The sequence below is a fragment of the Bufo gargarizans genome, chromosome 1 (genome assembly GCF_014858855.1).
Source record: "Bufo gargarizans isolate SCDJY-AF-19 chromosome 1, ASM1485885v1, whole genome shotgun sequence".
In the NCBI taxonomy this organism is placed as follows: Eukaryota; Metazoa; Chordata; class Amphibia; order Anura; family Bufonidae; genus Bufo; species Bufo gargarizans.
In genome coordinates, this window is record NC_058080.1 from 143586250 (window position 1) to 143605218 (window position 18969).

The 18969-nt window shown below is 42.4% G+C and overlaps 1 protein-coding gene across 5 annotated transcripts in view; it reads right to left on the reverse strand.

Annotated features, from left to right (window-relative positions):
* Nucleotides 1-18969, reverse strand: part of CLOCK (clock circadian regulator) — a 125035-nt gene that overhangs the window by 15868 nt on the left and 90198 nt on the right. For all 5 annotated transcript variants that reach the window (XM_044299278.1, XM_044299271.1, XM_044299252.1 and 2 more), the window contains 4 exons: nt 11615-11690; nt 10875-11019; nt 10513-10604; nt 10326-10418 (listed from right to left, as the gene is read on the reverse strand). In XM_044299278.1, coding sequence (XP_044155213.1) covers nt 10326-10418; nt 10513-10604; nt 10875-11019; nt 11615-11690 — 406 coding nt within the window. The remainder of the gene's footprint in view (nt 1-10325; nt 10419-10512; nt 10605-10874; nt 11020-11614; nt 11691-18969) is intronic.

The window sequence follows — 18969 nt, forward strand, 5'->3', positions numbered from 1 at the left end:
AGATCGGTGGCCAAAAATCCGCTGACCAAACAGGTCCCAACAGATCGCTGAGCCAATCTGGTGAAATGGAGAAATTCATTAAGAAAGCGGCGGCTGCAGCAGTGAGCAAAGAACCTAAAATGGCGCCAGGGACACCTCGCTCTAGCCACAAGCAAGCAACAGCTGTAAGCGCCGATAGAATAGAAGATGACTCCGGTGACATTGATTGTCTGCCCATCTCCAGGGCTTTCCTTAAAGAAGCCCTAGCTGACGCCTTAGGGCCCCTCAGCTTGGATCTCTCTTCTATTAAAGAAGATGTACGCCACATAGGCCGCAGAGTGGAAGTATTAGAAGACACCCAGGCAACAGTTTTGCAACATCAGAGCGAAATGACCTCCAGTTTGTCCCTTGCCCAGAGCCACATTAACACCCTGTATACCGCTATCGAAGATCAAGAGAACAGGGGCAGGCGGAACAACCTCTGCTTTAGAGGCATTCCGGAATCTATTTCTGCATTGGATATTACGGAAACTGTTATCCAGATCTGTCTTAAACTTCTGGGCACAGACTCTGCGCACGAGGTTTTAATAGAAAGAGCTCACAGAGCACTTCGCCCCAAGCCGCAAGCCAGTGAACCCCCCCAGAGACGTGATCTGCAGATTTCTGCACTTTCCGGTGAAAGAAGCGATTCTGGCTGGTTCTAGGAACTCTGACTCTGTGGAATGGGAGGGCAATCCCATTACTATTTATCAGGATTTAGCCCAATCCACCCTGAAGAAACGGAAAATGATGAAACCACTCACTGACCTGCTGCGTCACCACAAGATTCTATATAGATGGACATTCCCATTTGGACTCTCCTTTCTCCACGATGGGCGCTGCGTCCACATTGCCTCCTACAGCGACCTGCATAAAGCTTACGATCTTCTCCAGATATCGCCGTTGCCGATAGAAAATTGGGACATGGCCCAGAACTTGACCGCCTTGCCGAACCTACCTACGACAACTCCATGGGAACCTCTCCGCACCCCCAAATCCCAAAGATCCAGAAGGGGAAATGTTACACCTACTCCTAAGCGCCTAACTTTAGCTGATAAGTAATATTCCTCTAATCCTTCCTTTCCTTCCTCCTTTCTCTCTTTTCCCTATAAAAGGGACTTTATAGGACTCAATCCTTAGATTCTGGTACTATTACTAATATAATGGTGCTCTCCAAAATTTTTGGCTCTATACTCTGGGTGGTGAACTAGGAGTTTATTCTTTTATCGCCCTTGCTGGTAGCTTATCCCCACTCAGTGTAAGAGGAAGATACAGTAGGGACCCCCATCCCATCTGTTTGAAGGCTATTATAGCTTTATATATGAATAGTAGTTCCTGAGTCATATATGCTAACCCATATACTGTGTCCCCTTTTTCTTTCTCTCCCCCATCCATCCCCCCCACCTATACCTGCGGAGACGGAAGCCCTAACTTAATGATTGTCCCCAGGTTTGATACAATTTCGAGGGCACCCCAACTTAACCTTCCAGTCGTATTAATCCCTTTGAGGGAGCTGCTGCTCTATGGTATTCACCCATATCTTCCTCCCCCCACATCATATCACCTACTCAGGGAACTAGAGTCGACATGTTCCCATTCTCTAGACATCTAACTAACCATCTACGATTATTTTTTCTGGTTTTGTTCTTGAAGTTTAATCTATGTTATTCTGACAGGCGCTCAAGATTTTCCTTGATTGCTCTCCTTATGGGCGATCCCGACATGGTGTTGATTGAGAAGACATGGTCCCGGGACGGCTTGGGACAATGGTTTCGGATACGCTTCTCTCGAGGTGGCACCCTCCTTCCCCCTCTATGGTTGGTCGTTATCCTCTTAGCTATTATGCCAATTAGACCCTGCGTCACACTTTTCTCCATACTCAAAAATGTCTGACCTTAAATTGGTATCTTATAATGTCAAAGGCTTGAGATCCCCCTCTAAGAGAAGCCAAATCTTCTCCTTATTGCATAAAGAGAAATGCTCAGTGATCTTCCTCCAGGAAACTCACTTTAAGCATGACAGATACCCAGACCTCTCTCACTCCAAGTTTCCCTGCTGGTACCATTGTGGAGCCGGGGGTGCTGCCTCGAGGGGAGTCAGTATAGGTTTCTCTAGAGGGCTTCCCTTCCAGTATATGTCCCATTTGCAGGACCCAGACGGTAGATATCTCATCCTCAAGGGCAAAATAGGGCAAGCCATGTTCACATTTGTCAATATTTATGCCCCTAATTCAGATCAGGTTAATTGGCTCTCTAGTACCCTAGCCTTAGCAGACTCACAAAGGGAAGGATTCTTGATCATAGCAGGAGACTTTAACCTGCCCTTTAACCCTCTCATTGATACTTCTTCAAAGAAGTCATCAATTTCTGCAAAAGCCCTCAGATCACTGCATACTAAATTATATAACTTGGGTATGGTTGATATATGGCGCTGCCTCAACCCTGATTCAGTGGATTTCTCCTTCTATTCCTCAGCTAACTCCTCATACAGTAGGATCGATTATATTCTAGCTCCAAAAGAAAAACTTCAGCTTTGCTCCTCAGCCCGAATAGGAGATATTACACTATCTGACCACTCCCCTATATATTGTTCTATACGTCCTGAAGTCAAAAGCAGTAGATATACAAATTGGAGGTTTAATGAATCATTGTTGGGTAACTCCAAACATAAATTACAAATATCATCCTTTCTTGAGGAATATTTTAGACTAAACAACACCCCAGAAATATCCCCCCAGGTCCTCTGGGACGCTCACAAGCCCTATATCAGAGGCAGGCTGATCAGCCTCTGTTCTTTTTTAAAGAAAGAGTCTGAAAGGAAGCTTAATACTTTACTGTCCAAAATCCACATAGTGGAAAAAGCTCATAAACAATCCTTGCTTGCCCATCATCTAGCGGAACTCTCTTCTCTTAGAACACAATTGAAGAACTTATTAAACGAGCGTTCAGCTAAGTTCTATTTGTCGGCTCAACAAAAAATTTTCGCTCACGGAAATAAAGCATCGAAATTCATGATGCGCAGAATTAAACAGAGAAGAGATTCCCGTTATGTGCAAAGCATCAAATCCCCACAAGGTACTCAGCTTTTTAAAGCTGAAGAAATTGCGGACCAGTTTAAACTGTTTTACGAAGCTCTATATAACCTCCCTCCACCTGCTCTTCCAAACACCTCCCTAGACAGAGAAGCCAATATCAAATCTTTTTTGGATACCCTCAATCTCCCGTTCCTAACTACCACTCAGCAAGAATCCCTGTCCAAGCCATTTACCCTCCTAGAACTAACAACGGCCATCAACTCTACCCCCAAAGGAAAAAGCCCTGGTCCCGATGGCCTTCCTATATCGTACTATTCGGCCTTTGGAGAACTTCTACTTCCTTACATGCTCCCCATCTGTAACAGTACACTAACCGGCCACCCACTTTCTTCAGACATGACGAAAGCCACAATCACAATAATCCCCAAAGAGGGTAAAGACCTCACATCTTGCTCCAATTACCGCCCCATATCCTTGCTTAATGTGGACCTCAAGCTCATTGCTAAAATGCTTGCCACAAGACTGCAAAACTTACTCCCTCACTTGATACATCCTGACCAGGTAGGGTTTGTTAAAGGTCGTGAAGGGAAGGATAATACTACTAAAATACTCAATGCCCTGTTCTACGCTTCCCATAAAGCCCTCCCCCTGGTCATGATCGGCACGGATGCTGAGAAAGCATTTGATAGAATAGACTGGACATACATTAAGCTAACCCTCTCAAAATTTCATCTGCCTGTACAATACATAAACGCTGTGTTTTCTATGTATGTGCATTCTTCGGCATCCGTGTCGGTCAATGGACTGATGTCTTCCCAGTTTCCAATAAGAAATGGCACGAGGCAAGGCTGCCCACTATCTCCCCTTATATTCGTCCTGGTTATGGAGTCTCTCCTACAAATTCTTCGGCAAGACAAAGAGATTAGGGGTTTGATGGTTGGGCGTCACGAATTTAAATTGGCGGCCTTCGCTGATGACTTACTAATCCTAACCACCAACCCCCATACTTCCATGCCTAGAATTTTGTCAAAGCTCTCCCTTTTCAGCTCACTATCCAATTTCAAAGTCAATCCTTCGAAATCTCAAATTCTCCACATGGGTCTTTCTCCCCTGAGTCTCTCATCCCTTCAGGTAAACTCCCCATTTAATTGGCAAACCCAACTATTAACATATCTAGGAGTCAGGATTTCCCCCCATTTGCCAGAATTATTTAGCTTAAATTTTAAACCTCTTCTAGCATCTATACAAACCCAAATAGACTCACTGGATTTCCCATACCTTTCTTGGTTTGGTAGGAAAAACATTCTAATGTCCTTAATTATACCGAGACTCACTTACTTAATGCAGGTACTCCCTATAGAAATCCCTAAATCCTTCTTTGCCTCCTTAAATAAGCTCATACGAAAATTTATTTGGAGTGGTAAAAACTCCCGCATCTCATTCCTTACACTAACTAGACCTAAAGCTAAAGGCGGAATTGGACTCCCCGACCCAGAGTCATATATGAAAGCCATACAACTTTCTCGGGTAGTTGACTGGATCAGAAATCCACCCCATAAATCTTGGCCCATAATAGAGAATGCCTTCCTATCTTCCCCCATCAGAGCCCTCTTACTCGCTGATAAACCACCCCCTTCACCTGGCTCCATCCCAAACCCCCTCATCCGTAATACATTAAAGGTCTGGAGAAGTTTCTCACTTGGTTCTAAGGTTTTAAATCTGCCTTCCCCTCTTCTTCAGATAAGAGATGTTATCAACCTAGCTCCCAAAGACTTGAGGGATAGCTGTCCTTTAGCTTTGAGGTCTCTTGATATTCCTGTCTCTCGGCTCCTTGACCCAAACGGTTGTATACTCTCAGACTTAGAAATTTTTAGAGTGCTAGATACGCAGATTCACAACCCAGTCCTTTTGAGTTTCATTAAAACCAAATCCCTTCTCCTCACAAACAAGACCTCTTCTTCCAGCACTACCTGCTGGTTTGAAGATTTGATCAGTAATAAGAAATATCCCTCTAAAATCATCTCCACAATATATAAAAACCTGACGTCCTCCCCTACAGCCCTCAAACCCGCAGTAATTGGTTTATGGGAAAAAGACCTCCAACGAACTCTGACACCTCCCGAAATAGCCAAAGCTCTAATTGCCCCACATAAGATCTCCAGATGTGTGCGTATCCAGGAAAATAGCTACAAGGTCCTTATGAGATGGTACAGAACCCCTGATAAGACGTGCCTATACAACCCGAATGCCACAGATAGGTGCTGGCGTTGTTCCAAATCCAAAGGTTCTTTCTTGCACATCTGGTGGTCATGCGAACTAGTTAACCCGTGGTGGCTTAACTTAAAGGGAACCTGTCACCGGGATTTTGTGTATAGAGCTGAGGACATGGGTTGCTAGATGGCCGCTGGCACATCCGCAATACCCAGTCCCCATAGCTCTCTGTGCTTTTTATTGTGTAAAAAAAATGATTTGATACATATGCAAATTAACCTGAGAGGAGTCCTGTCCCTGACTCATCTCACGTACAGGACTCATCCCAGGTTAATTTGCATATATATCGAATATTTGGCTCTATTATCCATAGGAATAGGGGGGGTCAACTCATTTAAGTCCTCACTCTTCTCACTCCTGATAGCTGCTGCCAGACTACTACTACCGACTTGTTGGCTGTCTTCTGAAGTCCCTAGTTTGGAACAATGGATTAGCAGAGTTGACCAGATCTACAGAATGGAGGAGATCTCCCATTGGGAATCTCGCACCAGACACACATTTCTCCAGATTTGGTCCCCCTGGAGAGCCTATAGGAACTTCTCCTAAGCTCTCCTCCCTCACCCCAATGTCCCTGGGCCAATACCTTAACTCTACTCTAACGCTTCTCATACTTACGCCATGTCGGTTCTATCTTAGTACCCTGTCACAAAGTTAATTTAGAAACAATAATAGTACACCGCGCGCTATATTAGAAGTGGTGCCGAACAAGTTAACCAAAGCACACTCTTCCTTATCGCGTACTTTTACACTATAGGCAGTAAATCTGTGTGTTCGTCCTACCTTTACTCAGATGTATCTGCCGCGATGTGGTGTTCCGTGATGGTCCACGTGTCTGTACTGTGTTTGAAGCAGGGCAGGAGACGTAGATCCAGGAAGGATGGCTGTGGCGTCGGCCTTTTTGGTATTAAGGTATTGGGCAGTGATTCGCCCCGGCCGGTAGCAAAATATGCCCGTTACCTGTTTTAGATTAACGCTCACGTCTGAGCTGGTGACGTCACCGTTGGTATGCTACGGGTAGCAGTGGAGGTCAATCCTACGCGTTTCAAGTGCAACGGCACTCTTCCTCAGGGAATGTTACATCCACTGCATTGAAGCTTGTTATTTATAGTCCGTGCTGTCCATCCTTCCCACCCCTCTAATTCCGTGACTTATTCAAAACCAAACAGTTCAATTTCTGAGTTGAGGCCTTTTGGCAACATGGTATCTAGGTTAAAGATCCATTCTGTTTCTTTTTTTGATTGTTTCTTAATGTAATCTGTAAAGGTGCAGGAATTGTGGGCAAAAAGATAAATACAAAAACCAATCTCCTGCAAGGATTTTTTCCTTGCAAAAGATGTGTCCCATGTAAAAATACAGCTAAAAATACAATTAAAACACAGTACGTAAAAAATCCTGAGGGCACCTTTGAGCAAAAAATAAGGGGTCACATCTCCTGTAACACCGAAGGGGTTATCTATGCCATCAAATGTCCCTGTAATAAATTGTATATTGGACGCACTAAGAGAAAATTGAAAAAACGTATTAGCGAGCATATATACAATATAAAGAAAAAATCTATAGGGCATCCCTTATCTAGGCATTTTACGGAAGAACATGGAGGACGATTAGAAGGTATGTCCTTTATGGGCATAGATAAAATAGAACCAGACGCCCGAGGAGGAGATTACATTAAGAAACAATCAAAAAAAGAAACAGAATGGATCTTTAACCTAGATACCATGTTGCCAAAAGGCCTCAACTCAGAAATTGAACTGTTTGGTTTTGAATAAGTCACGGAATTAGAGGGGTGGGAAGGATGGACAGCACGGACTATAAATAACAAGCTTCAATGCAGTGGATGTAACATTCCCTGAGGAAGAGTGCCGTTGCACTTGAAACGCGTAGGATTGACCTCCACTGCTACCCGTAGCATACCAACGGTGACGTCACCAGCTCAGACGTGAGCGTTAATCTAAAACAGGTAACGGGCATATTTTGCTACCGGCCGGGGCGAATCACTGCCCAATACCTTAATACCAAAAAGGCCGACGCCACAGCCATCCTTCCTGGATCTACGTCTCCTGCCCTGCTTCAAACACAGTACAGACACGTGGACCATCACGGAACACCACATCGCGGCAGATACATCTGAGTAAAGGTAGGACGAACACACAGATTTACTGCCTATAGTGTAAAAGTACGCGATAAGGAAGAGTGTGCTTTGGTTAACTTGTTCGGCACCACTTCTAATATAGCGCGCGGTGTACTATTATTGTTTCTAGTCTTTCTGAGTCTTGTACAGCTAGTCTGTACATTACCTTATTGGCAGGTTGCGGGACTGCTAATACACCGCTGCGAATTCCATGCGGTGTAGCGCTAGTTGACAGCGTTCTATGTACAAAGTTAATTTAACTTAATGTTTTTGTTCCCCTTTATATGATGTTTGCCTTTACATGGCCATATAGGCCTCTCTCTGCGTTTACAAATGCACACTGTACTTTTGACTGTTAATCATAACTATCGCTTATGTATATCTTTATACATTGTATACCAGTCAATGCTCTTATTATGACTATGTTTATGAAAATTAAAAAAAACAATAAAAATTGTTAATATAAAAAAATAAAAGAAATATATTGACTCAAATTGATGACCTATCATGAAGTACAATGTGTCACGAGAAAACAATAAGAATGGCTTGGATAAGAAAAAGTGCTCCAAAGTTATTACCACATAAAGTGACAAGTCAGATTTGCAAAAACTGGCCCGGGGTAGAAGGGGTTAAATATGCAATCTGACACCAAAATAATTTTTTTTTATTAGTTCCCTATTTTGTGTCGATGGTGTGGGTGTTTTTTCTTTTATATATTTTATTCTTTTATTTTTTTTATCTTTAACTTACGGTAATTTTTAAAATATTTCTGCTACAAATACACTGAATTTTTTTAAATTTTTTACTTTTTCATTTTTATTTTAACTTTTATTTGTATTTTATTGTATTTTTTTATATAATTGATTTATTACTTATTATTTAAAATATATTTTTGCCACATAATATGTCCCCCAAGAGGTCACAAAAAGACTGGTGGGGGACAATGAACACTACTATTTTGCACTTTTTTATTTTTATTTTATTTTTAATTTTCTATTTTTTTTAAATATATTTTTGCCACATAATGTGCCCCCCCCAAGGGATCACAAAAAGACTGTCTGTTAGGGGATAGTAAACACTTATTTTGCAATTTTTCCTTTACTTTTCTTTTATTTGTATTTTTTTTAATAAAATTTTCAATTTTTTGCCACATCATATTTTTCCTTTTTCTTTTATTTGTGTTTAAAAAATAAAATTGGTTCAAATTTTTAAAGTAATTTTTTTCCGCATAATTTGTCCCCAAGAGGTCACTGAAAGACCTTTGGGGACACAGACTTTTTTTTTTTTTTGCACTATTTCCACTTTAAATGGGGCATCCAAAGGAGCACCAGTTACAGGGGAAACAAGCCTGCTGTGGGGGCATTGTACACAGGCCTGACCCTGCAGCTCTGCACTCCTCTGCCCCAAGCCGGGTCCACCCTGCATAGTGTGCCACTCACCTATCTGAGGAGAGGGCAGAAGCGCTGATACACTGCTTCTGCCTTCTCCTCGGCTTCCCCACTGTAACTGACAGCCGGGAACAGACCTGCTCCTGCTACAATGCAGGGGCAGAAGCTGTAATGATTCGTCATGTGGCGCTGCAGGTAGAAACTGTCCAGGAGGCCAGGGGCTGCAAACCTTGGCTCTGGGGGCCACATGCGGCCCGTGGGTTGTGCACCCCTGATCTAAGGGATATTATCACTTTTACTTTATTTTTACACCAAGAGACACTATATACAAATAGAATATATTAAATGATATTATATTTTCAACAAATCAAGAAGCAATTGAAGAAATCACAGATCACTATGATTAATTGAAACTCATTTTTAGTCTTATTTTTTTTTTTTACAATTTTACGTTCTTTCACAATCACTGGGTTCGATAAATATTATTCACTTGATTAATCATGTAAAATAAGAACTTTTTGCCTCAATCAGATATTTGATTTGTATACAATTATGGTGCAACAAAAAGAACACCAACAATTGATTTGGGCTATAGTTTTTATATTTTATATATTTTTCATTTTTTCTTCTTTGTATATACATTTTTACAGCTGTGTTTTCTTATATATGGAATAGTGGAAATATTATATGTATTAGGGTTGATTAAATATTTTGCTAATTGTATCTATATTGACTATTCCTTACAGTAACCAGTCTCTACCCATTCTATCTATACATTTCTTTTCTTTATATCCAATTAAAGCTCTAGATTTTAATACAGTTCCGAATGACAGAGTGCGTGTTAATATGATTAATTTTTGTATACCTCTTTTTTGAGAGGCTTTTGGGGTAAGCCTTTTTAACAGGGCACCTCACTCCAGAAATCACGACAGGTGAGTGACTACATACATTATTTTACTATTCTAGAACATTAAAAGTGCTTCTGTCATCAGACACATTGTTATTAAACTGGCTGACTGTAGACATGTGCTAATGTCAGCTGAAGCTGACAGTCTTTGTCCCTTCTTTCTATGTGCCTCCGTTTTAATGTAAAAATGAACTTTTATTTTATGCAAATGAGCCTATGAGCAATGGGGGTGTTGCCCCTACTCCTAGAGGCTCTCTTCTCCCTCCTCTGGCTGCGCCCTCATCATGCTGATTGACAGCACCAGCCAGGATGATGTGAACACTCAATCAGCATAACGAGGGCGTGGCCAGAGGAGGGAGAACTAAGCCTCTAAGAATAGGGGCAACACCCCTAGAGGCTCATTTGCATATAATAAAAGTTCATTTTTCACAAACAGAGGCACATAAAAAGAGACTGTTCAGCTGACATTAGCACATGTGTACAGTCAGCCAGTTTAATAACCATATTCCTGATGGCAGAAGCCCTTTTAAATGAGATTCTTTGAAGAAGTACTATAAGTAAGTGATCTCTGCATACCTGACTTATCCCAGACTGTAGATGGATGGCAGGAGGTGGTTGCTTCTGTACTGGCTGTGATAATGACTGGTTAAGAGACTGCGAGCTTATTGACTAGAAGGGCAAATGAAACGTTATTCCAACCTGTACATACATAGAGGAAAGGCCTTCCTATTTTATGAAATTTTATATGCAAGCACAGCCTTACCTGACTGCTAATGGAGGAGCGCCTCTTATCCAAGCCTGACAGAGCCTGTCGTGGAGGCGTACTGGTGTCTGTTGGAATCTTGGTAGGTGTGGCTAGAGACATACGCATGGAAATGAGAATACCACAAAAACAACGACCATACAGCTTAGAGCAGGGATCAGCAACCTCCGGCACTCCAGGTGTTCTGAAACTATAACTCCCAGAGTGCTCCATTCACTTCTGTGGGAGTTAGAAGAAAAACTGAGCATGTTTACATGCTGGGAGTTGTAGTTTTACAGCAGCTGGAGTGCTGAAGGTTGCTGATCCCTGGTTTTGAGAATGAATAGGATACACATGTATGTATGAGTCCATGGCATACTCACATGATGGATCAGACACGGCCGTGTGAGAAGAGGATTTGATGGAACTCTTGGATGAAGGAGATGGTGTCCTGCTGTCATCAAACCTTTCCAAGGCATCCTTCAGACTGTCCTTGTTTATATGATGGTCTGAGACACTGTCCTGATTCTAAAGAGACACAATGCCAGGTTTTTCTCACAAACCGGACTGTGCAGTGTCCAGATAAGAACCATGCATAACCAACAGGTAACTGCAACACAAACGTCATTAGCATTTCCCTCTCAAGGATATATGATCTAAGCTATCACACAATGTTCTGCTGTGAGAAGGAACAATTACACAAAGGCCTGATGAATAATTATCCATTCCCATCATGAAGCAAAGCTGTGCTGCAAAATGGATTTTAACGAATGGATTGATTTCAAATTCTACCTGCAAGATCTATCCCTGAATAAATACACCAGGAGCATTTTCTCAACCCAAGAGCATCATATAATTCTGCAAATTGCCAAATCCAACATCTAGCCTGAGGTGGTTTCTTCCCATTCTCTTAAATTTTACATGTGAATGGAAAATGACAACCCTTTTTTGCAGATTTTTTTCTGGCCAATATGCAGCAAGCCATGGTACAGATGGAGGTGTGCTACGTTGCAGTGGCAGGCAGCGTGTAAAATGTATAAATGTATTTACTTAATATGCTTAATTCAAGAACCAAAAAAAGTCCAGGCACTCTAAACCTAAAGTCAGGAAGACAAGCACTTACTTTATCCGAGATGATCACTGGTGGGGAATCTTCAATACCACGCTCACGCCTCCTTTCTGAACCAACCTCAGCATAGCTGAAATATCAGATACTTTATGAAGCATTCACTTTAATTAACATATTTTTCACAAAAAAAAACCTCCAAAAAAAACCAACACAGGAATAAAATACCTAAAGACCAAAACCTCTTAACCACCCAACAGGTTTGAAAAGCACTTGAAAAAGGCCATATCAGATCGGCGGGGTTCTAACTTCTGGCACTGCAGTGGCGAGCAGGTGTAATTACAGCTCAATGTTATTCACTTAATTGGGTCGGAGTATAACTACAACTGCTCCTTCTCATTCAAACAGCTGATCGGTGGGGGTGCCGGGAGTCGGAATAGTTCATCAATATCAGTCAACCCTTTAACAGTTCAGCAGTTAAAGGGCGAGGGAGGGCTGTTTAATGTCTAAGCTTTAAAACAAGACCAGATTCACAGCATTATCTCCTCTACATCAGGAGATATAGCTGTTAGATTTCAGGTGGGAGTGATAGCAGCTGAAATTGAAAGCAGGTTTCACCCATTGTTACTCCCAATGGCTATATTTCCTGATGGAGTAGAGATAATGCTGTGATTCTGATCTTGTTTTAAAGTCTGCCAGAATCACTGCCGCAAATGTGAAAGTAGCCTAAAAGAGGAGAGGGGGGTAGGGTTGGAGCTAACAGCCTGCAGTATAGGAGAGAAAAGATATAAAAAAAATATATAAATTTGGCAACATCATAATTGTAGTGACCCACAAAATAAAGACATCATGTTATTTTTAGCAGTGAACACCATAAAAATAATTCCCCCCAAAATAACGTTAAAAATTAAGTATATTACCCCAAAAAAAATTTAAGGGCATTTACAGCAGGTTTTAATTCCAAGAGAGCACTTTTTTGTCACTGTATAACTTTTCACAATTTATATTTTTTTAGACAGAGTTTTAATGCCATATTCTGTGTATCGGTAAGATTACAGCAATACCAATTTGTTTTTTTCTTTTCTCTTTACTTTTGCTGAATAAACACATTGTATTGGGGGGGGGGGAATTGACCGCAACTAAGGAAGTAAAAGCTGTAACGCCCCAGTCACTTGATCGTTTCATGGCCAGGTTTGCTTTGTGGACCGCGTGCAACCAGCATCACCATCCAGAGCTATTAACTTAAATGGGCCCGCGGTCCGCATGTTGCAGACAAAGTCCATGTCCTACCTTTTGCAGCACAGCTTCCATGTGCTTCCTGGTCCGTACAGTCACACCGCAAAACACAGGACATGTCACATCTTTAGTCGCATCTTGCAGATCGCGGACCCACTGACGTTAAAGGACACACGGACAGTGGTCATGTTTTGCAGATCTGTGGTTTGCAAAACGGACACGGCCATTATAATGGGGCCTATTTGTTTGCCTCTATAAAGAAAATTGCATGCATTTAACTAGAGTGCAACTAAATAACTCTATATTGAGAGCACCCATAAGACGACCAATATGAAAAAGTATGTCGCTGTCTGGGGACTGACAGCAGCCCTTGATGTACATTTTCATTGAGGGTCTTTAAAGTAGTTGGCCACAGTCTATTACTAGCTGCACATGTGCTAGGAACAGCATACTAAAAGGGAATGTCAGAAATCCGAAAATTGACTAATGTTCAAATCACATTTTTTTTTTCTTCTTTGGGTGATATTATATTTTTTTTTACATTTTTGCATGTCACTATATTTTAAAAAATTTAGACAATCCTGAAATTTTCACACTGTCCACAAGATGTGGCAGATAAGCTGTGATATCACCTATTGTAAATGGCAGATAGGTCTTGTTTGATTACACGTTCCAAAAATCTATCACTGCCTTCATTCACATGCACTGGTTACAAGTGTGTATGGGCTAGTACCCTTGTTACCCCCAAGAGTGAGTGAATGGAGGCCGCTGATTGATGGGAACTGCCCTAAGTGGCTTTTTTGTAAGTGCAGCACCAGGCAGCAGAAGAGAAGACCTGCAAGAAAACATAAATTAGGCATATTAAACCATCAGACATTGGTACCGATAGTTTAATAATGCTTATTACTAGCTGCATGCATGTGCTATTCCTGGCATATGTGCAGCTAGTAATAGATAGTGGTCAACTCTTTTAAGGGGTTATATAAGACATACTGTAACCTGGGGGTTTCTGTGACAACATATCATTATCACCCCACATGGGTTGACTTGTCAGAACGTTACAGCTTGTTTATGTATATGGTTTTACGTAGAAGAGTGGCGATTCCCAAATCTTTTCAGGTCATGGAATCACAAAACTATATGGATGATATGTCAGCAGACCACAGTGGTTGTGTCCATAGTGGAACATAGTGGAAGCTGCTACCACCCTATATAACACCACAATAAGTACATCTCTGGACACTGTTGCCCCCCTCACACAACAAAATCCGGAAAATCAACAGACAACCCTGGCACACCAACCTGACCAAGAAACTCAGACAAGCTTCCAGGGCTGCTGAGCGGCGATGGAAAAAAATCCCCTTCTAAAGATCATTTCACTGCATACAAGCATTCCCTCCTCATATTCAAATCCTCACTCGCTGATGCAAAACAGGCCTACTTCTCATCTCTCATATCTTCCTTGTCACACAGCCCTAAACAACTTTTTAGCACTTTTAACTCCCTTCTCCGCCCCCCAGCGCCACCACCCTCTCCTCTCTTCTCAGCTGAGGACTTTGCCAAATATTTCAAACAAAAGATAGTCCACATCAGAGAAAGCTTTACTACACAGCCCCCACAGACCCTCTACACAACTGCTCGGTCCTCTCCCCCCAAAACCCGCTTCTCCACCATTACAGAAGAAAAACTCTCCACTCTACTCTCCAGATCACATCTCACCACCTGTGCACTTGACCCGATCCCATCCCACCTCATCCCTAACCTCACCACAGTGTTTATCCCAGCCCTAACTCATCTCTTCAATCTATCACTAAACTCTGGTGTCTTCCCCTCTGCTTTTAAACATGCTACCATTACACTCATCCTCAAAAAGCCTTCACTTGACCCATCTTCCTTGTCCAGTTATCGCCCTATATCACTTCTTCCGTATGCCTCAAAGCTACTTGAACAACATGTCCATTCAGAACTGTCCTCCCACCTCTCCTCCTGCTCCCTCTATGACCGCCTACAATCTGGCTTCCGAACCCACCACTCGACCGAGACTGCCCTTACCAAAGTCACCAATGACCTACTGACAGCCAAAACCAAGAAACAATACTCTGTCCTCCTTCTCCTTGACCTGTCCTCTGCCTTCGAAACTGTTGACCACTCCCTTCTGTTGCAAACTCTCTCATCTCTTGGCATCACTGACCTGACTCTCTCCTGGATCACATCATATCTCACAGACCGGACGTTTAGCGTCTCCCACTCCCGCACCACCTCCTCGCCTCATGCCCTCTCTGTTGGTGTCCCGCAAGGCTCTATCCTAGGATCCCTGCTCTTCTCAATCTACACTTTTGGCCTGGGACAGCTCATAGAGTCCCATGGCTTTCAGTATCACTCCTATGCTGATGACACACAAATCTACCTCTCTGGTCCAGACATCACCACCTTACTATCAAGAATCCCACAATGTCTATCTTCTATATCATCCTTCTTCGCCTCTCGCTTTCTTAAACTTAACATGGATAAGACAGAATTCATAATCTTTCCCCCATCTTGTTCAACCCCCCCAACAGACCTATCTATCACGATCAATGGCTGCACATTATCCCCAGTCAACAAAGCCCGCTGCCTTGGAGTGACCTTAGATTCTGCCCTTTCCTTCCGACCGCACGTCCAAGCCCTTTCCACCACCTGCCGCCTCCAACTCAAAAACATCTCCCGCATCCGTGCTTTCCTTAACTTTGAATCTGCGAAAATGCTCGTACATGCCCTCATTATCTCCCGCCTAGACTACTGCAACATTCTCCTCTGTGGCCTTCCATCTAGCACTCTCGCACCCCTCCAATCTATTCTCAACTCTGCTGCCCGACTAATCCACCTCTCACCTTATTACTCCTCTGCCTCTCCCCTCTGCCAATCCCTTCACTGGCTCCCCATTGCCCAACGAATCCACTTCAAAGTACTAACAAACACATACAAGGCCGTCCATAACCTGTCCCCTCCCTACATCTCTGAGCTACTTTCCCGATACATGCCCACACGCACTCTCCGATCCTCACAAGACCGCCTTCTCTCCTCTCCTCTTATCCCCTCTTCCCACAATCGACTCCAAGATTTCTCCCGTGCATCCCCCATACTCTGGAACTCGCTACCCCAACATATCAGACTCTCACCTACAGTGGAATCCTTCAAAAGAAACCTGAAAACCCACCTCTTCAGACAAGCCTACAACCAGTGACCTTGCTGCCTCTATACCGCCATGACCAACTTAACCCGCACCTACTGTGTCCTTCTCCCATACCATGTAGATTGTAAGCCCTCACGGGCAGGGCCCTCTCTCCTTCTGTACCAGTTTGTAACTCATCTTGTTTATGATTAGTGCAATTGTCGGTGTTATGTATGTGCACCCCTTATCACATGTACAGCGCTATGGAATGAATGGCTCTTTAATAATAAATAATAATAATGATAATAACGCTGTGGGGCATATCCACAAGCATTCCATATATCCCAAAACTCTGCAGGTCAATTGAAGAATAAGGTCAATTATTTCAGGAAAAAGTTCACCTTTTTTTGTCTTTAATTTCATTTTTATTACATTAGTTTTTTGTTAGTTTTTTTTTTACAGAAAAAGGAGATTGGGGTTATGAGACAAGGGTACAAAATAGGAAAAAAGGCAGAAGTAAAAAAAAAAGCAAGTTAAAACCGATGGAGAAGGTTATAACGAAAGACAAAGAAAGTATCATAGCAATACAGGAGTAAACATCAGTGTCGGAGTTTGTCACTGTATTCGTTGCAAGCAGTCCTTATCTTTGAGGACTTGTCCATAGAGTTGTGGATAAGTGCTGAAAGGTATCCCAAGGACTGAAGGTCCTTAATCCAAGCACCTAAATCTGATCTCGATGACGCTTCCAGAACAATTAACGCAAACATTCCACAGTCATCAGCAAATGGAGGAGCAGCCTGGCACAAGAACCTCTAAATGTCCTGGGAGGAACATTCAGAATATATGTTGAGTGTTAAGGTCGATTTGGCATTTAAAAACCAGATTGTAACAAAGATGCTACTTCTGTCCAGAACTCAGTGATTACTGGGCATCTCCAAAAAATGTGGTGAACATCGCAGGGAAGAGCATCTCCAGCAAACATCTGGTATCCCAGAATTATGCTTATGAATCAGTTCCAGGGTATGGTGCCAAGTTATCAGTAGCTCGATTTGGTTTTTCTAGTACGTGTTGCAGAGAGTGCTTGAAAGTGCCCTGGACCAAATCACTTTCGGCAATCAAGGGAACTGAGTATTTAGGAACAAGATTTCTCCAAGAGAGTAATCCGCCTGTGGATGTCTAATACATATGTAAAACATAGTAAACTAACTGCAAGCCAAGGCCTAACCATGGACAGGGTCATGATATCAGGGAGATGTGGAATATATAAAAAAGAGCATGGGACGGTATATTGACTGGACGGCCCCATATCTTGGGGCCAGGGTGAATCGAACAAGCCAAAGTCGCTCCACTTCAGTGTCTATAAGAAAGTAGAGTAGTTCATGAGGCAATAGGTCGTAGATAAGAGAAAAAAAAAAAAAAAAAACACCTTCTCCCTGACTGTGACGCTCTCCGCTGTGATTGGATCGCGGCACAGCCAGGGAGAAGGAGACACCCATTGACAAACCCTGGCGTCTCCTCCTCCCTGTACCGATGCTCAGTATTAACATGCTGGGTGGGAAAACTACAGGGGGGCACAGGAGTGATAAGTATGGATTTCCATTTGTTAAATAACGAGTAAGTGTCCTTATTAATTTAGGTAACTTAGCTTGAAATAAGCATGAATATAGGGGGTAATATGAATCCCTAAGTATGTTAAAGATTTCTCTTGCCAGAAATAAAGGAAATAATATTTTAGGGTAGGCACCTTAATTGAGGACATATTGAGTGGTAGGGGTTCTGTTTTGGAGAGCCAGCTGTATCAATCAAGGGTGTGGTGAAGATTAAAAAGGGAAAACGACAGGGTGAGTTAAGAGTTAGAAGAACATCCTCTGCAAATTGGGAAATTTTAAAAGATTTATTGCGAATTGGTATACTAGATATATGTATACTAATATATACTAATGTAATATATACATATATACTAATATATGTATATTAGATTTCACGCTGATCTGTGTGCAAGAGGCTCAAAACATATAGGAGTAATGATAAGGCTACTTTCACACTGGCGTTTTGGCTTTCCGTTTGCGAGATCCGTTCAGGGCTCTCAGAAGCGGTCCAAAACAGATCAGTTTTGCCCTAATGCATTCTGAATGGAAAAGGATCCGCTCAGAATGCATCAGTTTGCCTCTGTTCAGTCACCATTACGCTCTGGAGGTGGACCCCAAACGCTGCCTGCAGCATTTTGCTGTCTGCCTGACGAAGCGGAGCCAAACGGATCTGTCCTGGCACACAATATAAGTCAATAGGACGGATCCGTTTTTTCTGACACAATCTGGCACAATAGAAAACAGATCCGTCCCCCATTGACTTTCAATGGTTTCAAGACTGATCCATCAAGGCTATAGAAGACATAATACAACCGCATCCGTTCTTGACGGATGCATGTGGTTGTATTATTGTAACCGAAGCGTTTTTGCAGATCCATGACGGATCTTCAAAAAAACGCTAGTGTGAAAGTAGTCTAAAGGACACCCTTGAAGGGTTCCATTATGGATAGCGAAAGTAGAGGCCCTCCAAAGCCAATGTGCTTTAAGATGTGAAACACAAATGACCGATCTACATGGTCAAAGGCCTTTTCTAAATCTAAGCTTAGAAGGAGGGCCACCACTTCTCCCAGTGTCAGAGTTAAAGAGACATCTGAGGGTGTCTTTCCCGGGCTTCCAAGTATGGAAGCTAAAGAGACAACTGGGCCTCTAAAAACTGCCTTGTGCACTTCCAAAAAAGTTGAAGCTAATAACAAGGTTTGGTATTAGTAAGATAACTGGACGAAAGCGATTTGTTACGATGCCAATGAGTCCGTTGCAGAGGGGGAGAAGAAAAGTCAACCTCTACTGAGACAAGTGCATGATCTGACTAAGATATAGATCCAAAGTCGGCAGAAATCAATTTGCAAAGTAGCGGAATAATTCCAAAAAAGTTGTCAGTCCAAGTGTGTGTATGACGAGGGTGACCGTAAAAGTATATCTACACGCCATAGGTCATA